Source organism: Lycorma delicatula, chromosome 4 (genome assembly GCF_047948215.1).
Source record: "Lycorma delicatula isolate Av1 chromosome 4, ASM4794821v1, whole genome shotgun sequence".
Taxonomy (NCBI): Eukaryota; Metazoa; Arthropoda; class Insecta; order Hemiptera; family Fulgoridae; genus Lycorma; species Lycorma delicatula.
The window spans coordinates 153,695,813-153,713,720 of NC_134458.1; the positions used below are offsets into that span (position 1 = coordinate 153,695,813).

Sequence of the window (17,908 nt, forward strand, 5' to 3'; positions counted from 1 at the left end):
AAATAGTGTTAATAAAATAACACAAATATATTTTAATAACAAGAGTTGCAACTGAATGAAACTGAACACTTCTGTTTTATAAAAGTAGTAGATTTAAAAAAAAAAAAACTGTGAAGCAAGTACTTTGTTAGTGAAAAACTTGTTCGTGAAGGTGTAAAAATAAAAAAAAACCTAAGAAAAAATCTCTTTCAAATGAACTTTCTGTATGATTAGGTAGACATTCTGGCCTGAAATAGTAGACTGATGGTAAAGGTGTGCATGAAAATCAACCGAGAGGCTAACTATTATTACAAATTATACTACTAGTTTATATCTGATCTGAAATAGGCAATACAAAAAACTTTAACAAATACATTAATATAAAAATTAATTATTTATAACTATTTTTATAAAAAAAAAAATTAAAAAAAATAGTGCCAGTACCATTGTATAAAAAATATATTGCTAGATTATTAAAGTTATTTTTTTAGATACCACTTTAATAAAATATTAATGCTATATTTTGTATTTTAATTATTCTAAAAAATAGATGCATTTAGATTTGTTAACTTCCATTTCCATCGTCAACCGGTTTTTTTTATTTACATATATTTGGTTCCAAAATATCAATGCAAGCACTGGAATTTTAGGTGTCTTTAACTGGATTTGAACATGGGTCAACTAATATTACAGAAATGCAGTTTTAATCGCCGATCAGTAATTTCAGCTACTACACAAACACTACATACTTTATAATACATAAATACTTTATGTACTTATAACAATGTACATGTAATCATATTTAAAAAAATTTTAACTCTCATAACAAACCTATTACGAAAATAAAGAGAAGCAACACAATCTTATTAAAACCTTTATCTGATCACATAGCTTGGTAATTAAACGTTTAAGAAAAACTCATTATTTACTTAATTTTCACTTACTTTTTAAATATTACTACATTTGCAATCATTTTGCTTATTTCCTAACATATTTCTTTATCCAATGTTTTATTTGTACTATTTAAGTTGGATAATCCAGAAACTATTGTATTTTTTCTTATTATATTTCTATACCTTTTGAACATATAATTAATTTAAAAAAATAAACTTCTAATAAATTATTTTAATTTATAATTACAGTTTAATAAAAATAAGTAGAATACCATAGTAAACTTCAGAAGAAGGTGTTAGGTGAACAATTCTATAAGGAGGAGGTTTTGTATCAAAAACACTATCCAAAGTACCAACAAATAATGATGAGAATCCCGATGATTTCCCATGCCCTTTTCGTTTCTGTAATACAAAATATATGCTGGTCTTCAATGTTGTCCTGTAAAAAAATAAAATTAAAATAAAAAATTGAAAGAATAAAAAATAAACAAACATCACAATTATAATATTAATCAAGTAAAACATATATATGCTGTTAAAATTATTCTATAAATTTTTCATTTAATGTTGTGCATGCATATCTGGTACCTTTTTCTCAAAGATGACTGGACTAATTTTAGCGTTACATTCATGAACTTCTTACTTCCTTGGTTTGTGTATATATATAACCTCAAAATAAGTATAGGTATGTAAGTTGTTTGGTGCCATAAGAAAATAGTTTTATACGACCTGCTGAGGGGAATAAGTCATTTTTGAAAATAGGATAAGCTCCTTAAGGATAGGAAGCATTATCAAACCTAAATTTTTTACTACTGTATTATACATAATTAATCCTTCATATACCTTATCAATTATATCTATCATTACTGTCGTCTACGTCAAAAAGTAAACTTAAGCAAATAAATACAGACAACCACAGCCAAATGAATTATAATAACATTTCAATAATCTGAATGTATTAACTAATTATAACATAATTGAATATGAGCAGATTTATAATGTTTATAAATATAAGTAAGACTGGTAAAAATTTTAAATGTATACTTCTGTAATGTGTTGTTTCTTCAAAAACATGTGTTTTTGTAAACAAAAAAACATGTTTTTTTGTAAATTTATGTATTTCAAAGTGTTTAAGCAAGTTGAGATATCCTTTTCTGTGATATCATACACAACAAATTATACTAAATGAATACAAATAACTCACATCTAACAAACCTTTCAACCACATTCAAAATAGTGTCTACCTAATAAAACAAATCTGCCAACAATATTTACTGATACCAAAGTAAGAACAGTAACACCAGTCACTGAAAACAACTGAAAATATTTTCAAGTAAGTTTTTAAAGAATGTTTTATTGTAAAATCTGGTTCGGTTTGTAAAGTTTATATTTTAAATTAAAATTATTGCCAATTGTCACGGACAAAGACATAGCAGAAATAATAAAAAACTTAACAGAAATTCCCATAATATAGATCTACTATACCCTAAGCAATTTTTTTTGAGGGAGAGGAAATCAACTTTACCCAGTTTTTAGTTTTAGCCGATAGGCCTTTAATCACTAAGCTTGTTGTCCAGATCAAACAGACAATAGAATCCTTGATTAGGTGCGTAGGCAGCCCTCGGCCATGGGCAATACAAAGAAATATGAAGCTACAGCTATCATCAAGGTACCAGCACTTTTATCAAGGTAGACCATAGTTTTCTTTAATAATTTTGTTAGAAATTACTGCAGAATAAGTATGGTAAACATAATTCTGGGTTTTACCACAACTTAATAGAATGCATTTTAACCTTTAACTGGTGATTGGCAATAAACTCCTTATACTGAATCTGTAAGTGACGAGGTCATGTTTTCCATTCTCTTCTGCTTCGCATGATGCTATCTCCATATCCCCACTTCATAGTACTTCATGACAGAGCAGTAGCAACTCAACCTTTCATATGGTAGGTTCCAGGTTTCAAATCCCAAGCAATTACAACATTTTTCATAGACTAAAAAATTTAATTTCATATTTCCACGCACGCATAAGCTTTAAATTAAATGCTGAATTAATCATCATAAACAGAAAACAATAATCCCACCTTCATCTCTTCCTGGTCCTATTATATCCCTTTTTCCCTCCAGCTCTATCTAACTCGCACAATCAAAGGTAAAGAAGAATTTCCTACATTTTTATGTTTTGTTTTGTTTTGTTATCATTCTGTCCTGTATTTGATATCAAATTAGCATAGCAGAACAGTTACACATTCTCTAAAATTTCAAACACTACCTATTTTTTAAATAAGTATTAAATAAAAATAATACTGAATCAAGTATTATAAATGTACATAATAAATAATTCCATGTTTGTAAAAAAAATTTATAGATCTTCAAATCTGAACACAAACTCTGATTTTAAATAAAATATTTATGCAAAACATCGCTGATGAGAGCAGCATTTTTATAGTATGCTAAATATTATGATTATTATCTATAAAATCTACACTATTTCAGAGCCTACAACAATTTATTTACAATAAATTATTCTTTTCAATAAATTAACATCTAATTCAAGACTATTAAATAAGAAGAGATTAAAAGACGAAATAAGGAAAATATTCAATTAAATAATTATATTTATAGTCTAGATGATTTTTTTTTGTTAACATTATATACTGATATACTACCCTGTATTGGTTATACAGACGTTATTTTTACACATTCTGTAACATTTTGTATTTTACTTTAATAATCACATAACTATTGATAACTAATAATAATTAATACTATATAATTCATTATTACTATTTTTTTGCAATGTTATGGTATACTTTTGTAATCTGATTGTTTGTGAAATTTTTACTTTTTCTTAGATCTAAGTTAATTGATATCTACAAATTTTAAATAATCACTATATTTCTAAAGTAGTTTTTTTCATAAAATTTTACGAATTTGTGAATATTTTATGTTGTTTTATCTACAATTTCATTTTTCATATTAAAATATATATGTAGCAAATCTGAGGTCATAAAAATAAAAGCTAGTTGCTGTATTTATAGAACTTCACACAAAAATTGGGTAAATAAAATAATCTATTTAAGATAAAAAAACAGAACCAATGAATACTGTAAAATACTTAAAATAAACTAAAATACTTAAAAACTTAAAATATGAAAATCTATTTAGAAAAAAGATCATGAAGGAATGTTTGAAAATCTCTTTGTTAATAAAAATAAATTCAATTTATTAAAAAGAAAGAAGAAATGTGGCAACCAAACTATATAATATTTCATACTAACTACAAAAAATAATTTCAAAAGAAATAGTAATAAAACAGACTTCACAAAAATCTGCAGTAAAACTAGAATGTAACACTTTTTCAAGTCTTTAAATTTTAGCTTTTAAATGTTGAATCAAATTAAAATTAACATTAATTTGGTAACCCTTGCAAAACCAATAACTACCATAAATTTATTAACATTAAAAACAAACAACCTACTAACTGACACACAGTTCAGTAAATTAAAATTTAAAGAAGAAATAGAAAGTATTGTTTTATTTAATTTTTCATAAATGTTTTAAAGTCAGTTTTATTATTTTTCAAGAGAGTACTTTATTTTACACTTATTTATTTTTATTTAAAATAAATAAATAGCATGAGAAAGTGGCTTTTTATAAAAATATGAAAAAGAATACAAAGAAATGATGTGAGCAGACTGCTCGCATAACTAACCATATAACTTGAAGAATCCATGTAAGAAAGTATGCACCACTTTACCCTAAGTATAATAAAAATACACTAAGCATTAAAATATCAAGGAGCTACATACAATTATACTACAATAATCAAACACTAAGTAATGACAAGAATCAAATGAATAATATTTTCATATCTATTTGGATAAAGAATTATTTAATTTAAAAACCCTTTCACTTAAATTATGTAGGAAAAACTTAAAATGAGACCACCAGAAGAATAAAAGAGTTTGAATTGAGAATCTGATTTTATTGATGTCTGTTAAAAAATGAAGAATTCCCAAATCAACTCATTTTTAAAGTTTATTCCAGCCTTGCTATTAGTCAAATAGACTAGTTTTAATGGTTCTTTTTCTTTTTTGTAGAGGAGATTTGTCATGTGTTCCCACAGTTTTTTCATATAAAAGCAGACAATTTTATAAACAAAAAATTATACTGTATGTATAGAAAATTTGGAAATATTTTCATTTTGTCTTTATTATGCTTTTTGGATTGTTTAAGTCTTAACGATATGTACATTATGAATTTTGATTTCAAATTATTTTTGCCCAAAAATTCAAGAAAATTTGTAAGAAGTGTAATAATTGTAATTGAAATAATAAATATTTCCACATTCCAAACAGCCTTAACCTATATTGTCGGCTAGGGATTATATTATTTACATAAATTCTCTCCATTATTTTCTTATCTTTATCAAAAATCAGGTTTCTTTGCGTTTATGGTTCTTGAAAAGAGCTTTTAACCACAATTTTTTGCTGGACTAACCATATTTTAAATAATAAAAAAAAATATATATATATATAAATGAAATAAACTTTAAAAGATTTTATAAGTTGTTGATAGTAGTTTTCATTCTGACAAGTAAATGTAAATTAAAAGCACACACTAATTATGATTTTTCTATACATAATTTATAATTTTTATGTAAATTATATATATTTTTTTAATAATTTAAGTAATCTTATATTTAAGTAAAGCATACAACACGAAACTTTTTTTGGATAAAATAAATGACTACCGTTTCAAAGAATATCAAATTAACATAATTCATTATTAGTGTTAGCAAAATCTAAAACTACCAATTGAAGGTTAATTTTACAAAAATGAACTATTCTTTTATTAACTTAGATAAGTGTAATTATATTTACCCTATAAACAACACGATAACAATTTATTGTGAAGAAAAAATAAAACACTTAGTAAATAGTGTAACATTACAACATAAAAGTAAATAAACACAAATTACTGTTTTTTTTATAACTGATGCATTAAAACACCAAATTTCACTCACTAATAACAAATAATAATAACCTTAATTTTAAATTATAATATGATTAAATATTAAATATACAAATGCTGTCAACAGGTCCTAATAAAAAGTCAAGATAAATTCCAAGTAATTGAAAATAAAACTGGTTGAAATAACAATTACACTGGTTTATTAATAACAGATTCAGAAAGGACTGATTAAAAAATTCATGATCTGAACATTAAAGTAATGTCACAAATTTCCAACTTACTTATACATTCCAACATTACTACTGTAATATAAACATTCAGCAATATTTCTATGCAAAGTAAACAAATACCAACTAAATTTTAAAAAAAGGATTAACAGTTTAAAACTGGCTATTAATATAAAAGTAGTTACAATCCAAAACATTACCAAATATAACATTCTTTTTACTGATCTATTTCTACTTATGACCTATTTGTAGGAAAGGGGTAACAATTGTTTTTAATAATAAATTGTGTGAATGACATTATCTGATATGGATATTAACCACTTAAAAAACAAAAAAAAAGTGAATGGCTTATGTGGTTTTTCAATTCATCATACATCTTCTAATCCGGGACTCAAAAATCAGAAAACTTCCCGTACACATCTCTGTACAGCAAAATTAAGTGTAATAGACAATTTGAAAAAATCACATAGCTTACTTATTCTAACCCACTAGGTTGGTCTAGTGGTGAACACGTCTTCTCAAATCAATGCGAATTCCCTGATTTGGAAGTCGAGAGTTCCAGCGTTCAAGTCCTAGTAAAGGCAGTTATCTTTATACAGATTTGAATATTAGATCGTGGATACCAGTGTTCTTTGGTGGTTGGGTTGCAATTAACCACACACCTCAGAAATGGTCAAATTGAGACTATACAAGACTACACTTCATTTACACCCATATATATCATCCTCTTAAGTAATACCTGAACGGTAATTCCCAGGGGCTAAATAGGAAAAAGAAGAAGCTTACATATTCTTTTCTTTTGACATTTTCTTCCTACCTGTTTGTCTTTGGTCGTTTTTGAAATTAATAAATGTTTTCTTATTTTATATTAGAACCATTTCCCTTTAGAACCATTTTTATCTCAACATATTCATAACAATAATATTGACATGCAATGTTACTATTACAAATACACTAATATAGTACACAGGAAACTAGTTGAACTCCAAAAGATTAAATGTTTTATTTATTAAAATGGATCTTCTAAGATTCATATTATTCCTGTGTACTGTTAAATTATATTTTAAACTACACTAACATAAACCACCTAGTACAGATACTGAGATCAAGACATTTAACTCTATCATGAAGATATTTTTTTTATTTTTATGACAATTTATCAATTTTATCATAAATACCTTAATTTAATCATGACAGTACTTTCGCAGGATCCCACATTCTCAGTTATGCTTGAATTCATTTTATTAAATGAACATTAAAATGTTAAAATTAACAATATACAGTGTCACTAAAATAAAGCCATATATATGGTATAATGTTCACTACAGTACTGTAATATTATGATGAAATCTACGTATTAATTTATTATAGGAATGCTGATGGTTGTTGCTGTTTACATAAAAATATCTCCCTCAAATACTGTCTAGTGATTTATCAAATTGTAATTCTGTTTGTATTTATGTATGCTATATTTTTCTAGTATATTTAATTTTTTGTATTAATTTCCAATACTTCTAAATTTGTGTCAATATTAGAAATTTTTTTTTTTTGTCTTCAGTCATTTGACTGGTTTGATGCAGCTCTCCAAGATTCCCTATCTAGTGCTAGTCGTTTCATTTCAGTATACCCTCTACATCCTACATCCCTAACAATTTGTTTTACATATTCCAAACGTGGCCTGCCTACACAATTTTTTTCTTCTACCTGTCCTTCCAATATTAAAGCGACTATTCCAGAATGCCTTAGTATGTGGCCTATAAGTCTGTCTCTTCTTTTAACTATATTTTTCCAAATGCTTCTTTCTTCATCTATTTACCTCTTCATTTGTCACTTTATTCACCCATCTGATTTTTAACATTCTCCTATAGCACCACATTTCAAAAGCTTCTAATCTTTTCTTCTCAGATACTCCGATTGTCCAAGCTTCACTTCCATATAAAGCGACACTCCAAACATATACTTTCAAAAATCTTTTCCTGACATTTAAATTAATTCTTGATGTAAACAAATTATATTTCTTACTGAAGGCTCGTTTCGCTTGTGCTATTCAGCATCTTATATCGCTCCTGCTTCGTCCATCTTTAGTAATTCTACTTCCCAAATAACAAAATTCTTCTACCTCCATAATCTTTTCTCCTCCTATTTTCAAATTCAGTGGTCCATCTTTGTTATTTCTACTACATTTCATTACTTTTGTTTTGTTCTTGTTTATTTTCATGCGATAGTTTTTGCGTAGGACTTCATCTATACCGTTCATTGTATTAATAGTATTAGAAATAGAATGTTTATTTTTTATTAGATGGTCTGTCATATTACATAACCTTTTTTTTTCTTTTTTCTTTTTCTTGTTTAGCCTCCGGTAACTACCGTTTAGATAATTCTTCAGAGAATGAATGAGGATGATATGTATGAGCATAAATGAAGTGTAGTCTTGTACGTTCTCAGTTCGACCATTCCTGAGATGTGTGGTTAATTGAAACCCAACCACCAAAGAACACCGGTATCCACCATCTAGTATTCAAATCCGTGTAAAAATAACTGGCTTTACTAGGACTTGAACGCTGTAACTCTCGACTTCCAAATCAGGTGATTTGGTAAGACGCGTTAACCACTAGACCAACCCGGTGGGTTCATATTACATAACCTAATTTATTATTTTTGTAATTCCTATAATGTTCAAGAAATCTAATTTTAAAGAATCTATTTTTTCCTATAAAAAACAAATCACAATCATTACATTTAATTTAATACATCCACACAGACTTTTTTAATTTGTGTATCACTATATTTGTTTTTTTATATATTTTATGTGGTTATTAGATTTGTCTGCTGGTTTAAATATTTCTTTATTGTAAATTTTAGTATGTTTTCAATGATGTTATTAGTGTATAAATACATTATGCATATATTTTCACTTTTTTGTGTCTCATTACATAGGTTGTAAGGTTGTAAGGTTATTTTGTTATTGTTTTGATATTTGTTTTTTTATAAATATTATTATAGTAACATACCCATTTTCAACTGCTGTAGGTTTTATGTTTATTCTGTTATTTAATTTTTCTTTGATATTATGTATACATTGGATGATTAATAGAGCACATACAGTTCAGTACTCCAAACAATCCTAACTTGGAGTTCTTGTTACTCCTGAGAGTAAATGCACAGTTTTAAGATTAAGATTAAGATTGAGTTACGTCATGTCAGGTCAATTATCACCATTTAGTTACAACTTACAAACAATAATAAACGAAAGTAAAAATAAAAAAACCTCTGTCAAAGTAAGTGCAGATTTCTGGTTTTAGCTAACCTTGAAAATAAAAAATAAAAACAGTTTTTTATCTCAACTAAAACACATTTGCTTGAAGATCAACAGGATTCTATTTCTACTAGGTTTATATCATCCTCCTACGCTTTATCAAAATCAGACAGAAACTGTGACCAGTAGAACAAAAAAAAAACATGGATGTATTCAAAAACCCCGTTTTTTGGCTCTAACTCCGGTTCCTGAGATTCTGTTCCCAATAGGTTTACATCATCCTACTAAGTTTTGTCAAAATCGGTTAAGATTTGCGTCCGGTAGAGCAGACTAAATCTCTCATACATATGTAATTAAACATTGCAGGATCATGCACAGGAAACTCCAAAACCTAAAGAAATGATGACCCCTCTCCCCGGACACCTCTTTATAAAATCTTAACGGGTGCGGTAGCGATTTTTACAAATTCTCTTAAAAAAATAAAAGAAAATGTAAAAAAAAAAAATTGCGCCCAGAAGGGCGAAAAACTGACTATATTCTTCAAAAACCCCGTTTTTTGTCACTCCGATTCCCAATAAATATACATCATCCCACTAAGTTTCGTCAACGTTGGTTAAGATTCGCATCCGGTAAAGAGGGCGAAAAAATCTTATACTTACATATCTTATATAAATATGTATATAAATATGACAGCACAGTAGTGAAATCGGCTAAAAATTGAAAGCTGTTATATCAATACAGAATCTGTTTGATGAAAAGTTTATAAAATAAGAACACGTATAATATAACATTAAACACATAGGTCAATAAATAAACATTTTATTCTAACTGGTATGTAATATATTTTAAAGATCAACATCAGATAAGACGTATGTGAACTACACCTTAAATAAAAAAGAAAGTGTTTTTTGGATTCGACTGGATGTAACAAGGAAAAATTGGTAAATCTTTGATCACAGCAGAATTATAAAATGCATGACATTAATATTAAAAACATAAAATAATTTTTGTTTTTAAATTTTACAGAATTATTTTGTATTTCTTTTTATTTTATTTTGTATAATTTTTTGCCCAAGAAATATATTTTCTGTTTATAAAAATTAAATTATTATAACCACAATTTGAAGAAATAATTAAAATTAACGAGCAGACCTTACAATCATAAAGTTTAAACTCACTTATGTAGTTTTTTATAATGACGAGTAAAAAAAGGAAAAATTTAGAAAGCGTTAACATTAAAGAAATTATTTGAGCATATATTACTAGTACACATTAAATGAAGATGCCGATATTTCTTTATTAATATTATTCAAAACTCATCAATTAAGATGAGTTATCTCCATCAATTATTATAAGTTATGAGTTAACTGTATGTTAACAGTTGTAAACATCTTACTGACAATTTTTTTTTAACGTTGACTTATTTTAAATATTGACAATCAACTGTTATGAACATAATAATTTTAAATTTCATTTTCATTTTCATTAATAAAAATTTATATGCACAACTATAAAATTCGTAATTAATTAGTAATCCCTGATGGAGGAATAATCTGAAAGCGCTTGGATAGTCAATACTCAATTTTTGTTAAGTGGATACTTTATTTTTATATAAAGTTAATTGCTGTCTATAACAAAAAGATCTTTAATTTTTTTTTTACATTAGTGAGAGATCTTTTATAAAATAGGCCTGATTATTTTTTTTAAATAGCCCTTTCTTGAGTACTGAAATTTTTTCCAGTGTCAGTCACAGTATAATCAGAAAGTGAACTGTCATGTTACAGTTTCTTGGTAAATTTTATTATATCAATTCTTTATTGATAAATACTTTTTAAAAATTCATTCTAGCAGCAAATTAAATCAGTAAATAAATCCATTACTTTATTCTAACACTAAAAAAGAAACTTATCAGTGTTTATGTATCCTTAACGTTACTTTCTTCTTCTTTTTATATATTTGCTTTTTATAAAGAGCTTTGATTGATTATTTCATCAGTAATCTTAAATATTTTTTTTTAATATTATAATATTTTTTACTCTGAATTAATATGACTATGACGAATGCCTCTCAACTCTTTACATACTAATATTTTTATAGAATATTTTATTTACAAAAAAAAAACCATATATATATATATATATATATATATATATACACACACACACACACACACACACATGTGCACGCACGAGGTCTGTAAATGCTTCACACTGTTTTCCCACTCTTCATAGCAGTGTTGGAACTCAGAACCGAAATATCTTTCAGATGGTCGGTTACATTTTTTTTTGTTTTCAACTGTTCCAAAATAGTGTCTTTTGAGGTGTTTTTTGGGAACAAGAACAGGAAAAAGTCACAGGGACTCAAGTCAGGTGAATAACGTGGTTGAGGAACTACAGGAATGCTTTTCTTTGTCAAAAACTCATTAATTGAGTGTGCAGTGTGACAAGGTGCATTGCCTGTCATGATGCAGTATCCAGTTGTCTTTGATGGCTGGTCTCACATGGGCAACTCTTTTCTGGAGTCATTCAAAACTTTCTCGGTAAACATATTGATTTACAGTCTGTCCTATAGGCAAAAACTCCTTCTTGGACAATGTCATTACTATCAAAGAAATAAATTGCTCGTACATCCTGTCTAAGCCAGGCTGGCTTAGGCAGGATGGACAAGGTTTGTTGTACTATCTAATCAGACAACATCATTTGATAAGTAATAACATGACACATTTGTGTACATATATGAATATTTTTTAAGGCAAAAAATGCTTTCACATTATCATCACCCAAAACAAACATATTGCAAAAAAAAACTAGATTAAAACTAAAATATTAAAAAACTAAAACTCATAACTACTAATAACACAGATAAAGTATCACTAAATCTTACAACTAACATCGCAGCTCAAATCTTAACAATAAGATTTCAACTGTTAAAAAAAATTAAGATTTAAATTTATTTAAAAAGAAACAAAGAAATAAAAAATATATATATATGAGGTACGACAATAAAGTAATGAGACTGATTTTTCTTTGCAAGATGTGGCAACTCTGCAGCTTGCGTTGGCACACCATCTTTGACCTTGGTCTATAAGCTACTTCTAGTCCAAGCGGCACACTGATGCAACTGCTCAGTCGTGAGTTGTGCTGTAATAAGTGAAAACGTGTTTGTGTCTCTCGTCACAGAAATGAAACCGCAAAATATTGCGCAACGGTATGCCATTTCTTTTTGCATTAAATTGGGTGAAAACGCGACGACAATTTATGGTAAGCTTCAGAAGCCTTTTGGAGAGGAGGTTATGTCAAGAGCTCAAGTTTTTCAGTGGCATAAAATGTTTAGCGAAGGCAGAACGAATGTTGAAGACGAAGACCGCAGTGGACAACCATCAACCTCACGGACAGATGTCAACTTGACCAAGGTGCGTGAAATCGTATATGATCTGATCGAAGATTATCCGTGAAAATGATTGCAGAAGAACTCAACATCAATCGAGAAACAGTTCGTCTAATATTAACTGAAGATCTTGGTATGAGAATGATTTGTGAAAAAATGGTCCCCAAAAATCTCACACAACAGCAAGAAACACGGGAAAATGTGGCAGCCGATCTGTTAGAGCAAACGGAAATCAATCCAGATTTGTTGAGCCGTGTTATCACTGGTGATGAAGGTTGGTTTTTTTAATACGATCCAGAGACAAAACGCCAAAGTTCGCAATGGTGCTCGCTTTTTTGGTCTGGAATCACCCAGACCAAAAAAAGCTCGCATGTCAAAGTCAAAAGTGAAATGCATGCTTGTGTGCTTCTTCAATTTCAAGGGAATTGTTCATAAAGAGTGGGTGCCTCCTGGACAAACAGTTAACCGATATTTCTACAAAGAAATTTTAGAAAGACTTCGTAAACGAGTTCTTCGTGTCCGTGCCAACATTGCTGATAATTGGATTCTGCATCACGATAATGCGCCAACCCATACTGCTCTGTCAGTACAGGAATTTTTAACCTTAAAACAAATTTCAGTACTACCACAGCCACCTTATTCACCAGATATCACTCCATGCGACTTTTTTCTATTTCCAAGAATCAAAATGGCGGTCAAGGGACACCATTTTCAAACAACACAAGATGTCCAAAAAGCTGTGACGAGGGGCTTGGAGGATATTACAGAAGATGAGTCCCAGAAATGTTACCATCAATGGCAGAAGCGCTGGAATAAGTGTATGCAATCAGAGGGGAACTACTTTAAAGGAGACAACACTAAACATAACTGAAACGGTAAGCAACATTTTCTTTCACATCTCATTATTTTATTGTTGCACCTCGTATATATAATTTATCAACAAGGCAATGGTGGAGTAGGACAGCGTTTTGAATAGCTGTTTCCAGTGACACTAAATAGTCAATGGAAGATCGTCCTTGGTGGAAACCACACTGTTTTGAAGATACCATGTAAGCTTGCGACTCACCAATCTCTCCATCACTTTGCATAAAACACTTGTCAAGGAGTTAGGATGGTAGCTAGGGAGATACTTTGTATTTACCAGGTTTTAGTACTGGTATAACAATGACTTTCGATGAGAGAGGTGGGAAGACTTGTACAGAGAACAAACCATTATAAATGCACAATAGATGTAGTGCCGAATTGAGGTGTGAGAGCAAACTGAGATGAATGTTGTCAGGTCCACAGATGTTATGCGAGTTTTTCGGTGCATTCAACAACTCACTGAATGCAAATGAAACATTTAGTTCACCTACAGAATCACCAACGTTTAACGATACGGTTTCCATCTGTACCTTGTACCTCTGAAATTTCATGTATGATGAGGTGAAATACACCAAACAGAAACAATTTGCTAAGTTAGTGCGACTGCAGAAGGTGATGAAAGAAGTTCTTCATGAATAAGATTGAGAATAGATTGTTTCTATGACCTGCAAACAGCACAAAACTTTTTCCATACAGCAGATGTGGGAGTGGTGTGAAATGGTATCAACGTATTTTGTCCATGATTTTCTCCTAGTGTCTAAGAATACCCAACGACATACCACTCTATCCTTACAGTACAAATTTAGATGTTCCTTTGAAGGCCTGCAATTAAATTTATGCAGTGCTTGCTGTCGTTTCCTAATAGCGTTTTGGCAGTCATCATTCCACCAAGGAATAGAGGGATGACTAGGGTTTCCAGATGTTTGTGGAATGTATTTACGAGCATTTTTGAGTACCAGGGACGTAAAAGAGGTAAGATGATAAGCAGTGTCTGCACCATCATCATACTGTGATGATGGCTTGAAGGTAACCATTCCAATCGCCTTTCAACAATCCCTTTCTGTGGCCTTTTGTTGCCCCCATGGTCGACACCAAAAGATATAATAATTGGCGCGTGGTCACTGCCGTAAAAGTCAACACTAATAGACCAATTAAGACAAGGAAGTAAATTCAGTGAATATAATGAGTGGGGTTGATGTTGAGCAATATACCAGACAATAACGACATGAATGTGCATGATCCATCACTCAGTAGACAGAGGTCCATGTTTTGTCTTGCTCTTTTTATAATATTTCCTCAAAAGGAGGAGAAAGATGAGCCCCATGAAATATGGTGGGCATTAAAGTCTCCAACTATTAACGATGGTGATGGAATTTGTGTGAGGAGATTTGTTATGTCTAGAGCATTAAACTCAGAGTTCAGTGAAAAATACAAATTGCAGATATGTAATTTAAAGAGGACAGAGATTTTTATAGCAACAGCAGTAATGTGGGTAGCTAGTGGTATCATTGAAACAGACTCATGCCACATGAAAATAGCAACTCTTCCTCCTCTCACTCTCTCTCTATACTGTCTACAAGACAGTATTATATCTCACAGAAATAGCCCCTGAGTGTTACTGCATCTTGTTGTTTCTTGGAAGCACATTATGAATGGTTCTTGTGCATGTATCAATACTCTAACATCTTCAATGCGAGACCACAGACCTCAAACGTTCCAGTAAATAACATTCATAATAAAGGTAACTAAAGATAAAAAATTATAGATAAATTAATTTTAAGTGATCTAGTTTACCTTTTTAGAATTTTTAATTTTAATAAACTCCAACAAACTGAGGTCGAGCAGTTCCTCAACCATATTCTCCAGTATTTAAGGTGATGGAGGGGGGATTTTGAAAAATGGGAAATCGTAAATGACATCCCAGAGGGAGTGATTGTGTGGCCTTCCTTAACAGAGGTAGTTTATTAGATGGTTTACCGCCAGCAGTATTTACTCCTGCTCGTACAAGTAAAGGTCTGGGAACAAAAACTTTAGGAGGGATCCTACTAACGTTAGTTTCATTAGCTGCAACTACAGACTTCTTATTCATCTTAGTTAGATCCAAAATAGTTGCAGTAAGTGAAGCAACCTGATCAGATAACATCTAAACAAGTTTTTTTAGCTCATTGCAGGATCCACACTGTTGGTTACCTGCATTTGAAGGGCTTTGCTTGATGTTGCGGTGACGAAAGAGACATCTGGTTTAATCAGGTTATGAAAGTTCAGTGTCTTTTTTATTCTCTTCATGCGGCTAGAAAAGACAGTTTGTTGTACATAGGGAACTTAGGTACAATCAACATCAACACAATATTCCAAAAGCAAAAAAGAATAAAAACAAAAATACCAAAGAATCATTTAATAGGAAGAAATTATACAATAAATAAATTATACACAAAGAAGCATTTTATGAAAAACCATGTTTGGAATAAATTTCTGAATAGATGGGAAACATGGACGCAAGAAAAAATGAAATATGAAACACTTTAAAATGCGCATGAGGAAGAATGTAGACAATTCAATGGAGACAAAGTGAAAAAAGGAGAATGAATGATTGTAACTAGTTAACTGGATGAGACAAATTATGACAAGATAAATGGCTGATTAAAACAGTGCTAGAATTAGTAGATGGTAGGAAAAAGGAAAACCAAAAAAAATTCCAAGATTATAGCTTGTCTAAAATGAAATGGGATCTACTAGGTGCTCTAGAATTTAGCAGGGAACAGAGAAGAATGGAGACAGACATGGAAAGATTGACCATTCAGACCACTGTTCGGCCTGTGATGTGGAGGAAACTATGTGCCATGTCTTTTTCTGTTGTACGAGGTTCCAAGATGCATGGAGGTGCTGGTGGATGCCCTGGGTCGGATGGAATGTTCAGACCTGAGGATTTTTAGCAGATAATGCTACAGGGTGTGAAGCAGTGGACTATTATTGCAAAGTATAACAGAAAAAGTTTAGAAAAACTCAGTAAAACAGAAAAAAACTCGTAGGAGATGGCGAGCATTGGCACGGCCTGCAAGGAAATGAGGCATCGCAGGATGCCGGGTTGGACAGGTCTGCAGCTGAGTGCCTTTGGGGCCCAATTGAACACGAGGGGGGTTCGCTCTGGTGCGGTTAAGCCATGGACACTCCACTCCTGGTGCCTGAGGGCGTTGCTCATGTTTTTAATGAATATGGCTGATGGTCGCGTGAGTAAGTGATAAGTAGTTGAGTTGTGTGTGTGAGTTGGTGGGCGAGTATTTTGTGTACTCTGGATGAAATTCTAGAAATTTAATTAACTTTTGAGTGTACTATGGTGGATAAGTTATGTCTTGTGGCCATGTTTTCTTGATTGTGGTGCACTTGTCTTGTGTTGGCTTCATTGTATGAATGTATAAATGTGTGTGGTACGTCTTAGTACCTGTTAGGTGTTCTATTTTTCTGAATGGTTTTTTTCTCTTTAGGTATTCTTGTAGTGGTTTGGTATGGATGATGTTTGCTAGTGGAGACCGAATGTGTGTGTAGGCGCTTGCTTACCCCCCTCCTGAAGTAATGCTTTATTAGCAGTTTCCCAGGAAGTGGGGTCGCCAGGGGTGGAGGTTTAGTTGGTAGTGTACAGGAATACATATGCATTTTCTGTAACAGCTTGCAGAACCTGTTAGCGAGTTCGACACTTATTTGGCACCCGTAAATGGGGTTCCTCAACATGGAAAGATAAATATATAATAATAACAATATATTTTATAACATTTTAATTGAGATAAAAGATTACCACAGAATAAAAAATAAGGATGAAGTATATCAAACCTAAATGAGTGAATCTAATATAATCCTATACTGAATATGGGCAGGGGGGTAAATTTATGATAGGGTATAGAGGATGGGTTTCTGTATTTTTAAAAAGACTTGAAGACAGGAGGTCAGGGTGAATTAGCTTTAAAAAAATTGTTTTATGACTATAGGTATAGTGAGTTTGGATTTGTTAATAATAACTGTGGAATTTATTGGTTGGATCCAGTGTTAATTCTGTAATTTGTTTTTTAATGAATTTAATCTAGAATTTATTGTTTAATGACTCAGTGTTTATAACTGTTGTGTTACTCTTATCTAATTTAAATCAAAAGATTTTATTTGTTATTAAACAAAGATGCAATGAACAATTAAAAGTCCTACACCACAATACAGAATCAACAATCACTAACTACCTCATAGGTACAAACCATATACCAAACAAAACTTACACTCTATATATATATATATATATATATATATACAAAAAAAGATCACATCTTAACACACTTACACTT

General features: G+C 30.3%; 1 protein-coding gene across 4 annotated transcripts in view; it reads right to left on the reverse strand.

The window, feature by feature from the left end:
- The window catches only part of Tbc1d8-9 (TBC1 domain family member 8/9), a 131,539-nt gene that overhangs the window by 109,423 nt on the left and 4,208 nt on the right, over positions 1-17,908 (reverse strand). For all 4 annotated transcript variants that reach the window (XM_075364417.1, XM_075364419.1, XM_075364416.1 and 1 more), the window contains exon 2: positions 1,145-1,311. In XM_075364417.1, coding sequence (XP_075220532.1) covers positions 1,145-1,311 — 167 coding nt within the window. The remainder of the gene's footprint in view (positions 1-1,144; positions 1,312-17,908) is intronic.